This window comes from Puma concolor, chromosome B1 (genome assembly GCF_028749965.1).
Source record: "Puma concolor isolate L17-30 chromosome B1, mPumCon1.1.hap2, whole genome shotgun sequence".
Taxonomy (NCBI): domain Eukaryota; kingdom Metazoa; phylum Chordata; class Mammalia; order Carnivora; family Felidae; genus Puma; species Puma concolor.
Window position 1 is genome coordinate 196,085,013 of NC_141670.1, and position 19,162 is coordinate 196,104,174.

Consider the following 19,162-nt stretch of genomic DNA (forward strand, 5'->3'; position numbering starts at 1 on the left):
AAAGCAGGCGTACGATACAGGTTCGAATAAAAACTTGGGATAAGCATAAAATGACTCTATGTTCAATGAGCACTGTTGCTACTGATTATGTATAATCAAACATTTTTCCTCTCATAGTATTAAAGATTTAAAAGTTATTGCCTAAATTCTGTTAAAATGCATATTCTTATTAATGAATTTCTATAACTGAAGACCAACAGGTGCGTGTAGTAAAATAATAAAACTATACCAAAAGGTACGTATTTGAAAGGTATTTAACTGCTTCCCGTCTCAGAACCCCTGTTTACAAATTTCTGTTTTTATTCTAGAAACATACTTTTTGTTTTTTTAATGTTTATTTATTTTTGAGAGGGGGAGGAAAAGGGCAGAGAGAGGGAGACAGGCGATCTCTAGCAGGCTCTGCACTATCTGCACTATCACTGCACAGCCTGATGTGGGACTTGATCTCACAAACCTGAGATAATGACCGGAGCTGAAATCAAGAATCTGTCACTTACCCGACTGAGCCATCCAGGCTTCCCCGTACCTTTTTTTTTTTTTTTTTTTTTTTTTTTTAACACAAAGGAGATCCTATTTAACAAAGTATTCTCTACATTTTTCTAACTTAGAAAATCTTGATTTCATTCCATCCAGCAACATAGATCTATCTTATGCTTATGCTTTTAAGCATAAACATACATATATATATATACAAACATATATATAAACAAACATATATATGTAGATACATATATATGTACAATATATGTGTAAAATATATATGTTAAAAGGTATATATATGTATATGTATACACACATATGTACATATGTATGTATATATGTTAAAAGGTATATATATATGTATATGTACATATACATATATTAAAGTAGGCTCCATGCCCAACATGGGGCTTGAATTCACAACCCTGAGATCAAGAGTCACATGCTTTATTTTTTTGTTTGTTTGTTTTTTTAAATAAAATTTTTTTAACGTTTATTTTTGAGAGAGACAGAGTGTGAGTGGGGAAGGGGCAGAGAGAGAGAGGGAGACACAGAATCTGAAACAGGCTCCAGGCTCTGAGCTGTCAGCTCAGAGCCTGATACGGGGCTCGAATCAGGAATGGTGAGATCATGACCTAGGCTGAAGTTGGACGCTTAACCGACTGAGCCACCCAGGCAACCCGAGAGTCACATGCCTTATGAAATGAGCTAGCCACGCACCCCATATCTTATGCTTTTTTTTAAACAGATGCCTATTTGTCCATTGAATGAATGTGCTGTAATCCAGTATCCTTCTGAGGGACATCTAGTTGTTTCCAGTGTTTTTGGTCATTATATAAAAAGTTTTATCATATCTTTATGACAAACTTTTCTTTCCATAGTGTTACAGGCTGAAATGTGTTCCCCCCTAAATTTATTTGTTGAAGCCCTAACCCTCAGTATCTCAGAATGTGACAATATTTGGAGATCAGGCCTTTAAAGAGGTGAGTAAGTTAAAATAAAGTGGTTAGGGTGGGCCCTCATCAAATCTTACTGGTATCCTTGTATGAAAAGAAGATAAGGACATAGACATACACAGGACAGAGGAAAGGCTCTGTGAGCACACTACGAGAAGGTGGCCCTATGCAAGGCAATGAGGGAGGTCTCAGAGGAAATCAGACATGCCGACACCTTGATGTTGGACTTTCAGAACAGTGAGAAAATAAATTTCTGTTGTATAAACTGCCCAGTGTGTGATATTTGTTACAATAGCTCTAGCAAACTAATACAGTGACTCATCTATTATTATACAGTGAACACCGATGGGGAGATAGCATTCACTATTTAAATTAAAAAAAGAAAGTAAGGGTTTGGGGCAAACTACAGGCCTGTATATATATTTCCGTTTCTGAGGGCCATTTGCATATAAACTATCCTAAAGGAAAATGAAAGAAAGAAAATGGCCTTGCATTTCAAATCTGGCTATCTTTTCTTTTAATAATGCCATCAACCCTACTAAAATCTTTACTCCTGAATCAACCTAGCCTGTTGCAGCAAACTGTTGATTGGCTGTTTTGACAGTGAGGATCAATTCTGGTACCGAGTTAGGACTGGGATTCCAACTGTTTTTGCAACAGCAACATTCTTCCATCGCTTGTTTTCACAACTCACCCCCTGTTGGGGAAAGTGCTGTGTCACTCAGATAAACAGAGTTAAATGCCTTAGATTTGACTTTCCTTGACCACTAAGCCTTTCCAGGGCCCTCCAAACTAGGGTTGGAAAATACTAGCCAAGAGGCCTACCATCATATTTTTAGGTCACCATGGAATGATTTGGCATCTTCCCCCCCCCCCCCCCCCCCCGTGTCATGCAGTTTTTCAGAGACAATGAGAGCAGGAAAGAAGGAACCCTCAATACACCAGGCACTAAGCGATGTGGATTTTCAGTGCTCTGTTCACATGTCTCTCCAGTCTCCTTAAGGTAGCCGATAGCTAGATGGTCTGTTAGAGTTCCTTCTCTGTCATATAGGAGAAGAAATCAGAGAGAGGTGGTTTAACTGACAAGCTTGGCCTCCATAACAGTTCCTGATCTGCTGTAGCTGCAGCGACCCATAATGAGACTACGCTGATCAAGGTCTTCTTTCTGGGGCTAAAGTTTAATGTAAATCAATCATTTATTCTGGATATAGCACGTGATTAATTGCCACATTACTCAGCATATAGAGCTAATGTTAACAGCTTCTTTCAAGGGGAAGAATGATCCACAGGACTTATTTATTTTTTTATCACTTTACTTCTTTCATTTTGTCATCTTGAACAAATTCCCTGAAATGGCCACAGTCCAAAGTGGCTGTTATTATTGTTGAGCTGACTGCAGAGCTTCAAATTCTGGGTTACAGCAAAACTGTGTGTGGAAGGATTTGTTGTTGTTGTTAAACACTTATTTAATGTGCTTGCATCTGGGGATACACAGGTGAACAACACAGATACAAACAAGTATTGAGAAATAGAATACGGTGTAGTAAAAGTCAGTTAAAATGAGGAAATTACAGAATGCCAATAATTTCCCTCATTCCTTCTTTTTTTTTTTAAAGACTTTTATTTTTAGGTAATTTCTACACCCAGCCTGGGTCTTGAACCTACAACCCCAAGATCAAGAGTTGCACACTCTACCCACTGAGCTGGCCAGGTGCCTCTATTCTTTCTTTCTTTTTTCCACAAATATTAAGTAGTAACGTATGATAGGCATTGTTCTAACCGCTGAGCATAAAACAAAATGCATGTTCTCTTGGAACTCATTTCTCCATATAAACTGGTTCACCTAATTCTACATTTCAAGACAGCTGAGGGGAAAGACCCGAACGAAGTAAAGAAATAGAACGGAAATGAGACAATGTCTTCTGGGGGACATTAAAAAACATAGAAGCAAAGCCCTGGTGAAAGAGCAGAGTTTAAAAGAAAGGAGGGGAGGGGCACCTGGGTGGCTCAGTCGGTTGAGTGCCTGACTTCGGCTCAGGTCATAATCTTGAAGTTGATGAGTTCGAGCCCCGCGTTGAGCTCTGTGCTAACAGCCTGGAGCCTGCAGCCTGCTTGGGATTCTGTGTCTCCCTCTCTCTCTGCCCCTTCCCTGCTCATGCTCTGTCTCTGTCTCTCAAAAATGAATAAACATTTAAAAAAATTTTAAAAGAAAGAAGGGGAAAGGGGAAGAGGATGATAGAAATATTAAGGGCCCTATCTATGTTCTATTATTTAAGTGTTATTCTTGTTTCTTTAGATGCATAAACCATATCTCCGTACCCCACACAACTAACAGTGCCTGAGAGGGTGTTACTGGACCTAGATTCATATGGCCAGATTATTCGGTTACTAATTTGTGGGATGTTAGGCAATTACCAGAGTGTCTTCAGGACTTAGTTTCCTACAGGACTACCTCACAAAGCTGTTTTAATAATAATAGCTTACAGGCAGTATTTACTATGTGCCAGGTGCTAACATAAGCAGGTCAAATATATGAACTCTCTTAATTCTCCTAACAGTGACATGAGGAGGTATTTGTCTTAGCTCTAACGAAGATACCACAGACTGGATGGTTTATAAACAACTGCAACTTATTTCTCATGGTTCTAGAGGTTGGAAGTCCAAGATCAGGATGCCAGCGTGGTAAGAATCCTTTTCCCGGTTGTGAACTGCCAATTTCCGCTTCTATCCCATGGCATAGGAAGCAAGCTCTCTAGTGACTCTTGCAAGGGCAACAATCAGTCACGACCTAATGTTCATGACTTCATCTAATCCTGATTACCTTCCAAAGGCCCACTTCCTAATACGATCACAGGGTGAAGCAGGGGGTCAACATATGAACTTGAGAACACAAGCATTTAGTCCATAGTTTTGTCCCTATTTTCTAGAAGAGGAAACTGAGGCACAAAGACCTCATGTAGCTTACTCAAAGTCATACAAGCAGTATCTGGCAAAACCAGGAATCTTACTTTATCCCCAGTCTGTGCTTTTAACCGCTGCTCATACTTCCTGTCCATAAAGGGCACATAGTAAGATGAGAAATAAACAGATGCGCCCTATTGCAAGATTCTTTCTCACCTTCTATCCATCATTTATTGAATATTCATCAAACCCATGTTGTCATGGAACTGTGACAGATAATGGGGAGATAAAGGATGAACAGATCCTGTTTCTTTCCTTCCCACAGTTTATAGTCATTAAGCAAATAACGTAACACTTTCAGGTTCTCAGCCTTCCCTGTTTTCTCCCATTTCTCTGTGTGTCCATTAGTCCACCAACCAGCCAGTCGAGGTTTGATCGTGATCTGCGGAGCCCGTGACAGGGTCTCCCTAGGTTTCCTTGAGGTCTGGAGGGGGCGGGGGCACGTGACCTGTGGGGAAGAGACTGACCTCTCGGCAGTGACCTTGCTGGTCTCCTTTCTCCCTGAATCTCGACTTAAAATGGAGGGATGTGTACCAAGGTTCTTTCCCCGCACTAACCTTCTGTGATCATTCGCCCCTCCCCCCCCCCACCTCCCGAGACTTTCTGACACCCCTGACCTGGTGTTTCTGTGCTTGAGGTACATTCCAGCCTCCCTGATTCCCAAGGGACATTTTTCCTTCCTTGGAGGCGCCAGAATTCCACGCTGCCCTCCCCTCCGGCCTGCTGGGGAGGAGATGCCGCCCTGCCCCCAGACCCAGGCTGGGCGCCGGCCCCGAGCGGAGGGGCGGCCAGTGTCCAGTCGGTTCACGCGGCACCGTTTCCCTGTGGGTCCTAAGTTCTTGGAACCCCGGTCCTGGGCCACCCATTAGCCGGGGCCTTTGACCAGCGGGCAGGGAGGTCGAGCCCGCCACCTGGGCACGGCAGGGAGGCAAAGGGCGGCCTAGGAGGGCCCAGTGGCGCCCAGAACAGCCACCCGGGCGAATGGGCGTCACGGCCCGCGGCGCCCAGGCGCAGCTCCCGGCCCGAGCGCGGCCATTGTGCTCGGCGGCCTCGGCCTCAAGGCCTGGTGGGCGTAGCGGCAGCGCTGAGAGGGCCTCCAAGACGACACCCCCTGCCTTCGGATAACGTGTTTTATGTTGCGAAACAAATAGGGTAAAGACTTGGGTTTCTCTCCTCAGCAAGCGAAGGAGACAAGCACGAAAAAAACCCAGCAGGTAAGACAGAGCTCCATCCGCCGCCGCCGCCGCCGCCGCGCGCCTGGTCACGTGGGCCTCGGGGACCGCATGGCGGCGGCCCGCGCGTCCCCGCGTCCCGGCCGGCCGAGTAGGCCGGGCGCGCGCGCCGACGGGGCGGGCGCATGCGCAGGGGGGCGCGCCGCCTCTGCCCCGCGGCGAGGGTGTCTATGGAGAGGCGGCGGCCGCGGCTGCTGAGGCAGAGGCTGAGGCGGTGGCGATGGCGCCCTTCCCCGAAGAAGTGGACGTCTTCACCGCCCCGCACTGGCGGATGAAGCAGCTGGTGGGGCTCTACTGCGACAAGGTAACGGTGCGCGGGGTCTCTTGCTCCGGGCAGCGCGGGCCGCGAGGAGGAGCGGGCCGGTCCCCGGGCGGCCTGGCCTGCGCCGCGCCCGTGGCCCCCGGGGCCGCGCCGCGCGGCTTGCCGCCTGCGCAGCTGTCAGCGCCGCGCTCGCTCCCCCGCACCCTCGGCGGGGAGCCCGCGCCCCCGCCCGGCCGGCGGCCTCGGACGTGCCCTCGGGGCCCGCGGCGCGGCCCCTGCCTGGCTGCGCACCCCTGGCCGGGCGGGCCCGCTGCCTGCGGCCGTGCCGAGCCTCCCGCCCCCGCCCCCTTGGGGAGAGGGGCCCCTCCGCGCCCCACCGACCTTAGGGGACCCCGGGCCGGCCACCTGCGCTGGGCTTCCTGTCCGCCTGGGGCCGGCCGTTTCTGCAGCTGTCCCCCGCCGCCCCCATCGCCGCCGCCCCTCCTCCTGCTCCCGGCCGGTTTGGGGGCCCCCGGGTCTGTTTGCAGACGCCACCCACCCATCCATCCTTCCGAATCTCTCGCTCGCTTCCTGGCTCGAGGGGCAGCTTCTCCCAGCCACCCCCCCTGCTCATCTTACGCCCCCCGGCCGTTCCCTGGCTTGATTTGGGAGAAACCCCAGGTTTCCTGGTCTAGGATGGGGAGACGCTTCGCTCTTGGTTTAGAGTTCTCTTTCTCCTTGCAACTTTTATTGTCCTGGAGCATTTCCTCGGCGTGGATCGTGTGATACGACCGCTACTCTCTGTTGGAATTCTTTACGTGGGCTCCAGTGAAACGGGCCTCGGAAAAAGTTGGTTTAACTGTGCGAACCTTTTTGGACTCTTGATTGGTGCAGCATTAGCTGAAAAAGCACTTTTCTGGAGATGGCTCAGGGCCTTCTGCTAGGGTTTTTAAAGCAGTATCAAGCGCCCACATTTTTGTCAGTGTTACGTTGGGGGAAAGAAGGGCCACCTATGTCCACATAGGTGCTGGAAACTTCGGGCAGGCCCGTTTTCGTGTAGAAATGAACCAGATGAAAAGCATTTCAACAACTCTTGTTGAAGCCCAGAAGTCAGCTTTTGTGAATTTTCAGAACTTCCACAGCACTAAGCAAAAGCCCTGTTGAGGGAAAAGAGGGGTTGTGAGAGCCCAGTGAGGTGGTTGGAGGATGCCCAGAGGGCTCAGGGCGAAGCCACGTTAAAAACCAGCAATTAAAAAAGCACTCGCAACCACCCTTTTCCTCCTTCCATTTTGGAAATTAAAAAATAACCCGATTCGGGTACAGGCTTAAACAGGACGGGCCAGGACAGTGCTTCTCAACCTTGGTAGCTGATTAGAATCGCCCCCCCCCCCCCCAAGGCTGTTAAAAATCCAAATTCAGTGCCCAAAGCACTGAAAATTCGGGAGTGACCCTGGCATCAAGTATGAACAATTTGAAGCTCCCCCGGTGAGTCCAGCTCGCAGTGCAGCCAAGGGTGAGAACCGTTTACCCAGAAGAAGCGAAAGGAGCGGGTTAAGCCATCCATTAGGCTGCCCGACCCTGAAGTGTTTCAGTTAGATCGCTGCAGTGTTTTTACCTCCTCTGGGCTTTCAACTTAGTTATTCCGACAGTGGTCACGAATTGCAGGAAATTAAAAAAAAAAAAAAAAAAAGGTTTTTTTTTGTTTTTTTTTTTTTTTTACTTTCTCAAAATTGAAAAGGGAAAGTTGGTGAGGACTTCAGGAATATGAGGTCTTCTCTGCAGGTCAGCCTGGAGATGGCTTGAAATTGTTACGGAAATTTTTGTGCACGTGTACACTTTCCCAGCCTGTTTGTGGTTTTCGCCAGGCGGTTGTGACTTTCCCGTGGTAGTTAAGAGTCACAGTTTTATTTAGTTACGTGATAGACTAACCAGCCTTATACAGTGCCATTAAAAATTTTTTTAAAAATGTTTATTATTTTGAGAGAGGTGAGCAGGGGAGGGGCAGAGAGAGAGGGAGACCCAGAATCCAAAGCGGGCCGGGTCTGAGCTGTCAGCACAGAGCCCGACACGGGGCTGGAACTCACAGAGATCATGACCTGAGCCAAAGTTGGACCCTTAACCCACTGAGCCACCCAGGCGTCCCATATACAGTGTCATTAAAAAAAATTTTTTTTTTAATCTTTATTTATTTTTGACAGAGAGACAGAGTGCAAGCAGGGAAGGGGCACAGACAGAGGGAGACCCAGAATCTGAAGCAGGCTCCGGGCTCTGAGCCGTTAACACGGAGACCGACTCAGGGCTTGAACTCACAGACCACAAGATCATGACCTGAGCCAAAGTCGGATGCTTAACCAACTGAGCCATCCAGGAGTCCCTTACAGTGCCATTTTAAAAACCAATACTTGGGTATGGGGCGCCTGGGTGGCCCAATCTGTTGAGCGCCTGACTCTTGGTTTCAGCTCAGGCCATGATCTCACTGTACATGAGTTGGAGCCCTGTGTCAGGCTTGGGGCTGAAGGCACGGAGCCTGCTTGGGATTCTCTCTCCCTCTCTCCTGCCCCTGCCCCTCCCCCTCCCCTGCTCCACCTCTCTCAGTCTGTCTCTCTCAAGATAAGTAAATTCATTAACAAAAAATACCTGAGTCAAATGAGATTCTTTTCAGTACTTAAATGTTTCCTTTTGCAGTAATTAAGAAAGCATTTTCAATTTGACATAGCATAAGTCAAAATTATCACTAATTCTTAATTAGATGTAGTTAATGAGATTGTTGTAGATATTCATCAAGGAGATTAAAAGTCCAGTTTTCCAAACTGTGGATCAGAGATCAAGGTGATTTAGGGAGAAAAAAACTATAGGAATTCTATATCCAGATTTCTTCTTGATACTAATAGCTAGTGGAAATCTCCTACGATGTCCTTTGGGAGCCAGGGTGGAGAGATAAGTGTTTTATGATGCATGAATAATCTTAAAGGACTAATTTAAGAAAAAAAATTTTTTTAAATGTTTATTTTTGAGAGACAGACAGAGTGCAAGTGAGGGAGGGGCAGAGAGAGAGGGAGACACAGAATCCGAAGCAGGCTCCAGGCTCTGAGCTGTCAGCACAGAGCCCGATGCGGGGCTCGAACTCACGGACTGCGAGATCATGGCCTGAGCCGAAGTCGGATGCCTAACCGACTGAGCCACCCAGGTGCCCCTAATTTTTTTTTTTTTTTTTTTTTATTCATTTATCATCTCAAGTTTTGCCTTCACCATTGTTTGGTGGTAAAGACCACGGATATTCAAATAGCCAGCAGTAAAACTTTACAAAATGAGAACTAGTTTTTGTACTCAAACTAAAAAGGTACAAGATATATTATTTCACTGTATTCTAATGTTGATTCTGAATGCACAGTAATTATAAAAGAAGTCAGTTTTATTTCCAGTATCAAACTTTTCAAGTACAATATACTTTAGAAGCATCTATGTATTTATTAGCATCAACTCAATCATTTATATACTTAGACTATAGTTTACTTAGAGTAACATACTCTGAAGTTATAGGCCATTTTAAATATTGCTGTGTAATACCTAATTTAATTCTTTGCTCTTGGATTTCCTCTTAAATTTATATAAGGTTTCATGGAAAGTTTTTTTCACTGTTATCTGGACAACAGTCCTTTGAAGTAAGTAAAGGAAGGGTTATTCCTGTTTTATAGCTGGGGACTTGTAGGCCTAGATTAGCTAGACCCAGTTCACATGAGCAGTTAGTTACAGATCTAGATGGAAACCCAAGTCAGGATCATGATTTCTTTTCTTTTCTTTTTTTAAATTTAATTGTTTTTAAGTGTGTTTATTTTGACAGAGAGTGAGCTAGCGAACATGAGTTGGGTAGGGGCAGAGAGAGAGGGAGAGAGCTTTCCAAACAGACTCCCCACTGAACCCACGAACAATGAGATCATGACCTGAGCTGAGATCAGGAGTCGGAGGCTTAACCAGCTGAGGCACCTAGGTGCCCCAGGATCATGATTTCTATTTATATCATGATTTAATTTGTATGAAACTATAGTAGTTTCTGAAAAATCTTTTTGGGTAACAGTCTGTTATGAAATCTTTTTTGCTAATTCACTCATCTTCCAGATTGGGAGGATTTTAGTGAACGTTTCATTGGATGACATCCTTTTTCCAGTTTACGCCGATTCCTCAGTCTTTCCTCTAGTCCTCAAAATTTAACATTAATTCTGCCAGTAAGTCTGGAGTCTCTACTGTCTGTTGGCCCTGTGTTGTGTCAGTAGCTTGCATTGGTGATATAAGGTGTGATTCCTGTTAAGGAGTTTACTATCTAACATTTGTGCTAAGGTGGAAATCCAGATGTGGTACAGTGGGAGCCAAGGGAAGTATATGGTCCGCTGTGCATTAAAGTTTCAGGAGTGGTCTCAGTCTCTTTGAACTGAGTGCTGAGAACAAAATAGGTGGTGGTTCTAAGGATGTGCATAATACAGAGATTCCCAGACTTACACATAAGCCAGTTATAAAAGATAAGTGGTGGGGGCTTTATGGAGTGCCCAGGTTTTTCAGGTAAGGATATTAAAAGTGCTATTTACTTTATCAATTTATAAACAAAGGACATTTTGTAACTGAAGCCCTAAGAGGGAAATAAGCTAATAACTTGAATAGATTATTTTAAAAAATTGGATGTAGCTTTATGAAGAATTTAGTTTCTTTGTTTTTCTCTGCATACCTGTAAAAGCTGTTACTGACTAGTATTGGGGAGATTGGTTTATTAGAGGGAATATTGAATTGAGAACTAGAAAGTGAAGGAAAGGGGAATTTAATGAGTTCCTACTACATGCATACATTATTTCTTTTAATCCTTACAAGAGCCTCGTGATACAGGTATTATCTGTTATTTAAAGATGAGGAAACAGACTTAGTTTAGTAATTTACCCAACCCACTCAACTAGTAACTAGGAGAGACAGAATTTTAATCATAGGATTTTTCCCCCCTTCTGAAGCCCACATTTTTTTGTATTACCTTATTGATTTTGTTACTTATTACCTGTTACATGATTTTCTGCAAACATTTCACCTCTGGGCCATAGTTTTTTTTCATAGTTAGTCCATAATATAGTTAAGGTTTTTTTAATTGAGTATAAATCTCCATTGATTGAATCATAGCATTGTCTGGCTGAGTAGATAAAGAGTAAAAATTTATTTGAAGCAATAATGTTTGGGTTTTTATTGTACTATTATATACACACACACACGTACGTGTGTGTGTGTGTCTGTGTGTGTGTGTGTTTGAACTTAATCTAGTCTTTAAGTGACACAACTTTTTGAGTCCCTTTGAAGCCAGGTTTTAAGATTTTAGGTTGTAGAGTGTCTGAGACAGAAAGCCAGTTACAAATCCTTTTAAATATGAGAGATACCATGTTACTGGGTTGTTACTATTTGTTGACTATGTGTATCCTGTTCTATATAGGTTTATGGGGTTGAGTTTGCCAGGCATCAAGGTATACAAGTTTATAGGTCATTTAAGAAATTTTATATCCTGTTGTAGCAGTGTTTTTCCTACTGTGTTCTATAGTCCATTAGTGGGTCATGGAATCAGTTTCATGGGATACAAATAGACTTTAAAAAATGAAATGGAAAAGTATATATTGGAGTACATCACAGGGTAGAGAGGGAAATAATTGTTTCCTGAAATTTGTTTGAAGTGTTTGTGATGTGTGTGTGTGTGTAGGTTGCACTGTATTTCAGACTAAAGGTCATGGTTAAATGTGTTTGAAAAACACTTCTTTAGAGTAGCATTTCTCAACCACAGCACTGTTGACACTTTGGGCTAGATGGATGATTCTTTCTTGTGACTGTTTAGCTGCATCCCTGGCTTTTTACCCACTAGATGTCAGTAGCACTTCTGCAGTGGTTAACAACCAAAAATGTCCTTGCACATTAGTTCCTGGAGGGTAGAATTGACCTTTGGTGAGAACTATTGCTTTAGAGCAAGGTTCTGACAGTTCACTCTCTTTGTTGGATGTGGAAAGATAGCTTTATGATTGGAACCGATATTCTATGTTGCAGAAAGAACATAAAATTTAGAATCATAGAGGTTTGATCTCTGTTTTGTTGTCTACTAGTTGTATGGTTTTGGGCAAGTTATTTTTTCTGAGCCTCAGGGTTTTCATCTATGAAATGGGAATTATAATACCTACTTTATCTAAAAATACTTACTTTAGGGGCACCTGAGTGGCTTAGTCAGTTAAACCAAGAGTCAGCTCTTGGTTTCGGCTCAGGTCATGATACGATGGTTTGTGGGTTCGAGTCCTGCATTGGGCTCTGTGCTGGCAGCTCTCTTAAAATAAATACGTAAACATTAAACAAATAAACAGCACTTAGTATATAGTGCATCATAGGCCTCAATATGTCCCAGATATTACTAGTTTCTAGGTTTTTTGTCTCAATCAAGTTTGTGTGTTTGAGTAACTTAGCAGAGGCAAGCTAAATTTTAAAAATTCCTATAAACCGATTTTTTAAAAGTTAAATTGTATGCATTCTGGTTATCTTTTTAGCTGCAAAATTTACGGACTTTAGTACCAGGCTAAAACAATTGCTCATTTCAAGTGGAAATGAAGTGATTTGGGTAGCGTAAGGACTTCTAATGATAGTTTTATTTGGGCTAACTATAAAAATAACAGAAAAACCCAAGCAGGGCTTATTTATATTAATTTTGTGTTCTTTGGATGTATTATTAAATTATAACAAGAGCTCTATGATGTAGTTAATATTATTAGCCTTATGTTACAGATGAAGAAACTGAGGTAGAGAGCCATTTAGTGACTTGTGGCAGAGATGGATTCCTTTCTTAGCAGTCTGGCTCCAGACTCGCACTTGCAGCCACTAAGCTGGATTGACTCTATGAATCATGTAGAGTCCTTTCATGGATCTCATTGGGTTCTCAGTCTGTAGTATGGACCTGGTTTTTATTTTAGCTTGTTGTTAAATCTGAAAGATTTCCTAATAGTCCAGTGAGAATGTATGCAGAATTTCCTGCATGTCTTTTAAGATGTTATTTTCCTTAAGTCATGTGAGGGCATTATTTATTTATTTTTTTTGCCATGCTTTGGTTTTTGTTTCTTAAAAATTGTATAGCAATAGTGTGTTTTAAGATTTATCTGTTATTTCTAAGACTTATTTTTAATTAAAAAACATTTTTTATGTTTATTCATTTTTGAAAGAGGCAGCACAAGCAGGGGTGGGGCGGAGAGAGAGGGAGACACAGAATCCGAAGCAGGCTCCATCCAGGCTCTGAACTGTCAGCACAGAACCTGATGTGGGGCTCGGACTCATGAACCGTGAGAGCATGACCTGAGCTGAAGTGGGACACTCAACTGACTGAGCCACCCTGGTGCCCCTATTTTTAATTTTTTTAAATGACCCATGATAGTATTTGCTAAGACTAGCCACTGGTGAATTTTGTTGTGATCTTGTGTAGCATTTCTTAGGATAAAATCAACATTAGTATAACCAGATCTGTTCTGCCTCTTGTTTTTGTGTGACTCAGGAGCTACGAATGGTTTTTACATTTTTAAACAGTTGGAGAAAATCAAAAGAATAATATTTTGACATGTGAAAATTGTATGAGATTCAGATTTCTCCATCCATAAATAAAGTTTTATTGGAACATAGCCACATTCATTCGTATGACTGCTTTAATTCTACAGCAGCTAAATTAAATAGTTGCTACAGAGTATGCCCTGTAGAACCTAAAATATTTATTATCTGGTCCTTACCAGAAAAAGTTTCTCGATAATTTACTTACTTATTGTGGCTACTGTTCCTTATGTTATTTCCCTTCACTAGACTAGAAGCTCCATAAAGGCAGAGATGTCTGTTTTGTTCATGATGTTCCTATCTTGAGTACAGGAACAATGCCTAGCTCTTAATAGCTGCCCAGTAACTATTTGAATTGAGTAAAAAAAAAAAACAAAACAAAAAAAAACCAGCATGAATTTGTAAAAGCGAATGATTAATTTTCAAAATGACTAGAGCTAGCATTTATTAAGCACCAATTCATTTTAATTTCATAGCTACCATGTGAACTACAGATGTTGTTATTCTCATTTAACATCAAGAAGAAACTAAGACATTGCAAGGAGTAAAGTAACTTACCCAGGGTTACACATTTAAATAAATGGTAGAAGTAGGATCTGATCCGTAGAGACTCTGTTGTGGTTTCCTATAAATGACTTAATACCTAATACACATATGTTTTACATAAGCTACTTAGTTAATTCTATGTGTAGTGGAATAGTTCTGCTTTAGGTGTTTACCATCTTTTCTGGTGCTTTGTCATAAGCCTACTACTCCTGTTGAGAACAGGCAATTGAGACAGCTTAGGGTCTGCTCCATTTTAGGAATACTGGGTCAGACTTGACCAACCAAGTCTAGGAAGTGTGGTGTCAGTAGCTTCTTCCCCTCCATTCACTGTCTGTGTTTTTAACCTAATCAGGTTTTCCCTCTTAAAATGGACTTTGAAACTAGAGTTGATACAATAGAAAGTAGATTTAATATGGCAATGGAGGGTTTGTATATTATTTTGAGCTTTAATTTGAATCAGGTTTCTTGATAAGATTATACATTTAAACATGAGAATTTAATTTGCCATTCAGTGTAAAAAATTAAAATTACTTCTGAATAGTTATTTTCTTTGGTTGAATAGTAGAATTAAAGAAAATGACAGTGTATATATTTCTTTATTTTGTGATTGATTTGTGCCTTTCCTTCAAGTGCATTTACTTTCTCGTGCCGTGACGTGCTAGGTTTCCATGTTGTACCGTTGCAGTGCCTTTACCTCAGAAAAACACATGATTTCTTATCTGAGCTGCTAAGTGTTTATTCTGTTTTTCTTAAAAAACAAAAACTAGTTCCCCTAAAATCATCTAATTTTTTTTTAAGTTTATTTATTTATTTCGAGGGAGGGAGAGAGCAAACAGGAGCAGGGGAGAGGAGGGGGGAGAGAGAGAGAGAGTCCCAAGCAGGTTCCATGCTGTTAGCGCAGAGCCTGATGCAGGGCTCGATCCCACAAACCAGCCTGTGAAATCATGAGCTGACGTCAAGAGTCGGACACTTAACCAACTGAGCCACCCAGGTGCGCCCCTAATAATATTCTGATAGCTCAATATTTTATAATTATTTCTGGAACAGATCAGACTCATCTTGATATTAAAGTTTAAACAAACTATAATAGAGTATTTTTAAACTTTTACATTGTAAAAGTAGTATAATAGCATAAAGAACATTTTGAACAAAGAAAAAAGTACTTATCATATTATCCTAACAACTATTTAAAAATTTCATATAACTTTATGGAGTATCTGTATTTAGTATATGTGTAGAATAACAGAATCTTAGGTTTGGAGGGAGTCTGGTCTAATCCCTTTTATTTAAAGAAACTATGTGATTTTTTGGCTTATGAATCGGTTTCCTGTATCATCAAGCTCTTCAGAATGCAGACCATTTTCTTTCTGACCCTAGTGTACTTTTTATTATACCATTATAATTTGTCAATTTATGAATTTCCTTTATGTGTACTTGAACAAATAAGTGTAAGGGAGGTATTTTGCTGTGTACAAAACTAAATAGGAGCGTATTTGAATATTTGTTATTGGTGTGTATTTACATATATTTATTATGCCTTTCTTTTTAAAATGTTTCTTCAGCTTTCTAAAACGAACTTTTCCAACAACAATGATTTCCGTGCTCTTCTGCAGTCTTTGTATGCTACTTTTAAGGAGTTCAAAATGCATGAGCAGATCGAAAATGAATACATTATCGGTTTGCTTCAACAACGCAGCCAGACCATTTATAATGTACATTCTGACAATAAACTCTCTGAGATGCTTAGCCTCTTTGAAAAGGGACTGAAGAATGTTAAGGTGAGTTGCAAAAATGAGTATTTAACTGTCAAAACTTGTGTCCTTACTAGTATGTCATTAGCAAAACCTGTTAGCATTTTATAGTAAATGATGTTATGTTACAGATAAAAAATATTCTCACACTGTTAAAGACAGTAAGGAAGACTTTATTCAAGGGATTACTTCATTGGGGTTTTGCAATAGGGGAGAGAGATTGGGCTCAACTGTGAATAGGATATCTAAGGATTTATAGCCAAGGAACAGAGCAGGGGTCAGGAAAATTTCTAAGAAGAAACATCAAGGCTAGACTGACTCAAGAGGATTTTTGCTGAAGGCAGATCAGGGTGGTGAGATATTGAGGATGGATAGATACTGACTATGATCAATGTCAAGGGTAGAGGGATTTTTGCTAAAATGATTCAGAATGACTTTTGCTAAAACTAGACTAAGTGGGCCAAGGACAGAGCTCAAGGTTGAGGCCTAGTTGAGAAGAGGGCTCAAAGGAGCCTGAGTCTATCAGGTTGATGAGAATCTTTGTTAGTTACCTCTTTATTACTGTATATAAAATTTATAGTGAATGCTACTCCACAGGTCTTAAAGTTGTTGTACGTTGAAATTTTAATTACCACAAAATTTTTACTTTCTGGTAACATTTGCTCAACTCTTAGAAGAAAGCTATAATGAATGCAGTTACTGGTGACTAAAGGTGAGATTGTTACTACAATGAAGGAATACTTTTAAAAAAATTTTATTAAAAATTATTAACTTATAAAAATTTATTTATAAATTTTTATTTAAAATTTTATTTAAAAATTGAATGTTAGCTATAACATTTACTATATTCCCTTTTTCCATATTTTAGGCTGCAGGGATGGTTAAACGGGACAATTTTTAATTGACATAAAATTAGACCTATTTGAGTATAGTTTAGGATAATGATATAGAAAGATTTTCCTTTTACTTATATTTGCATATTGTGGAAATGTGAAGTTTTATCTTTTATCTCCCTCTGGCTTGGTGAAGCATAGATTTAAGTTGCAACTCTGTCAAACAACCACACACCTTTCACTTACAGACTTGCGTTCTAGAAAGACTGTTGTGCAGCAGGGAGGAGGATGGGCTGAAGGGAAAGAAAAGACTGAAATAGAAAGACCAATACCATTCTAAAAAATACTGTAGTAGTGTCTAGAAGAAGACACTGTAACTCCTTGGTGGAGAGGTGGGTGATGGGGTGAGGGTGGGGTACTGGGTAGTGATGGAAGGGAGATTTACTCTTTATTGAATACTCTTGTACTCTTTCAATTTTATGTCATGTTCATGTATTACTTGTTCAATAAAATGATTACGATCTGAACTAAAGTAGTGACTAGAGGAGATAGAGGGAAGAAGACAGACCTGAGAATTATGTAGGACATAAAATTGATAGAATGTAGTGCTTACATACAAAGGAAAAGGGAAAGGAGAAGGAGAAAGAAGTAAGAATGAGAATTGAGTCTGACTTTATAGGGAATATAGAAGAGGCTTGGGGAATAAAAAGATCCATTTTGGACACGTTGGGTTTTAACTGCTTTTGCAATCCAGGTGGGCACTTATTAATAGGAAGAGGTATAGATGGGATTTGGGGACAGAAGAGTAATTTGATTTAGATAAGCAAATTTGATCATTATTAGCATGTGAAGTGGAAATGGAAGCCACTTGGGCATGCTTAGGGAAAATGTGTAAAATCTTTAGAGATTAGGACATTGGATGGAATATTGGGAAGCAGTTGAATAAATTAGTACAAAAAGGAGGAGACTACAAAACACTGATCAGGAATAAAATATTCCCACATTTTATTATTTAGATTTTAAATTTTAATTAATTATTTTTTTAATTTTAGAGAGAGAGTGTGTGTGTGTGAGCAGGGGAGAGGGGCAGGGGGAGACAGAGAGAGAGAGAGAGAGGGAGAGAGAGAGGGAGAGTATGTTTTAAGCAAGCTCCAAGCTCAGCATGGAGCCCCTGACACAGGGCTCAAACCTGTAACCCTGGGATCATGATCTGAGCTGAAATCAAGAGTTGGCCTCTCAACCTGAGTCACCTGGGAGCCCCTATTCCCACATATATACAGTTTCATTTAAAAAAAAAATTTTTTTTTTAATGTTTTTATTTATTTTTGAGACAAAGACAGAGCATGAGCAGGGGAGGGGCAGAGAGAGAGAGGGAGACACAGAATCTGAAGCAGGCTCCAGGCTCTGAGCCGTTAGCACAGAGCCCGACGCAGGGCTTGAACTCACGGACTGTGAGATCAAGACCTGAGCTGAAGTCGGACGCCCAACCGACTGAGCCACCCAGGCACCCCTAAGTGTTTATTTGTTTTTGAGAGAGAGAGAGAGAGAGACGCAGAGCATGAACAGGGTAGGGGCAGAGAGAGAGACACACACAGAATCTGAAGCAGGCTTCAGGCTCTGAGCGGTCAGCACAAAGCCTGATACGGGGCTCGAACCCACGAGCTGTGAGATCATGACCTGAGCCAAAGTCAGACGCTTAACCGACTGAGCTACCCAGGTACCCCTGTAAAATTCTGCATGTTTTCAGTTGATAGGGCTGATGTAGAAGTGTTAGATGTTACAGGGAGATGAGATCTGAGTTCATGTGAGAAAGAACTTTTTAGCTATTGTCCAGAATTAGAGTGATTTACTAAACAATGTTGGGAGCCCCTTACCCTTAGAAGTACGTTGATAACCTGACTTTTTGAAGTAGATATGGTCTTCTGTCAGCATAACATAACAGGTGTTGTAGATCGTGTAGTGGAGGGTGCCCCAGATGAGTTTGAAGGAACTCTGGTGATATAGTCCAGTAGGCTCTTATGAACTGCTCAGACATAGATTAGGAAAAGAAACATAGAGATTATATAAATGTAGACATTAGAAGTCAATAGAAGTTTTGAGCAAATACTTGCTATTTTTAGACTTTATGACATTTTAAAGTTTTGTTTTTTTATTAAAAAAAATTTTTTTTTAACATTTATTCATTTTTGAAAGACAGAGAGGGACAGAGTGGGAATGGGGAAGGGGCAGAGAGGGAGCGAGACACAGAATTCAAAGCAGGCCCCAGGCTCGAAACAGGCTCCAGGCTCCAAGCTGTCAGCATGGAGCCCGATGCAGGGCTTGAACTCACAGACCACAAGATCATGACCTGAACCGAAGTCAGCTGCCCAACCGCCTGAGCCACCCAGGTGCCCCATAAAATTTTGTTTTTTTAATGTTTATTTTTTTTGAAGGAAGAGAGAGACAAAGCGTGAGGGGGTGGGCGGGGGCAGAGAGAGAGGGAGACACAGAATCCAAAGCAGGCTCTGGGCTCTGAGCTATCAGCACAGAGCCCGACCTGGGGCTCAAACCCATGAACCATGAGATCATGACCTGA

The 19,162-nt window shown here is 41.8% G+C and overlaps 1 protein-coding gene across 1 annotated transcript in view; it reads left to right on the plus strand.

The window, feature by feature from the left end:
- Positions 1-5,751: 5,751 nt before the first annotated feature.
- FBXL5 (F-box and leucine rich repeat protein 5) overlaps positions 5,752-19,162 on the plus strand; it is a 46,097-nt gene continuing 32,686 nt past the window's right edge. Inside the window, exons 1-2 of the mRNA XM_086705408.1 lie at positions 5,752-5,933; positions 15,566-15,781. Of these exons, the coding sequence (XP_086561534.1) occupies positions 5,850-5,933; positions 15,566-15,781 (300 nt within the window). The 5' untranslated portion in view covers positions 5,752-5,849. The remainder of the gene's footprint in view (positions 5,934-15,565; positions 15,782-19,162) is intronic.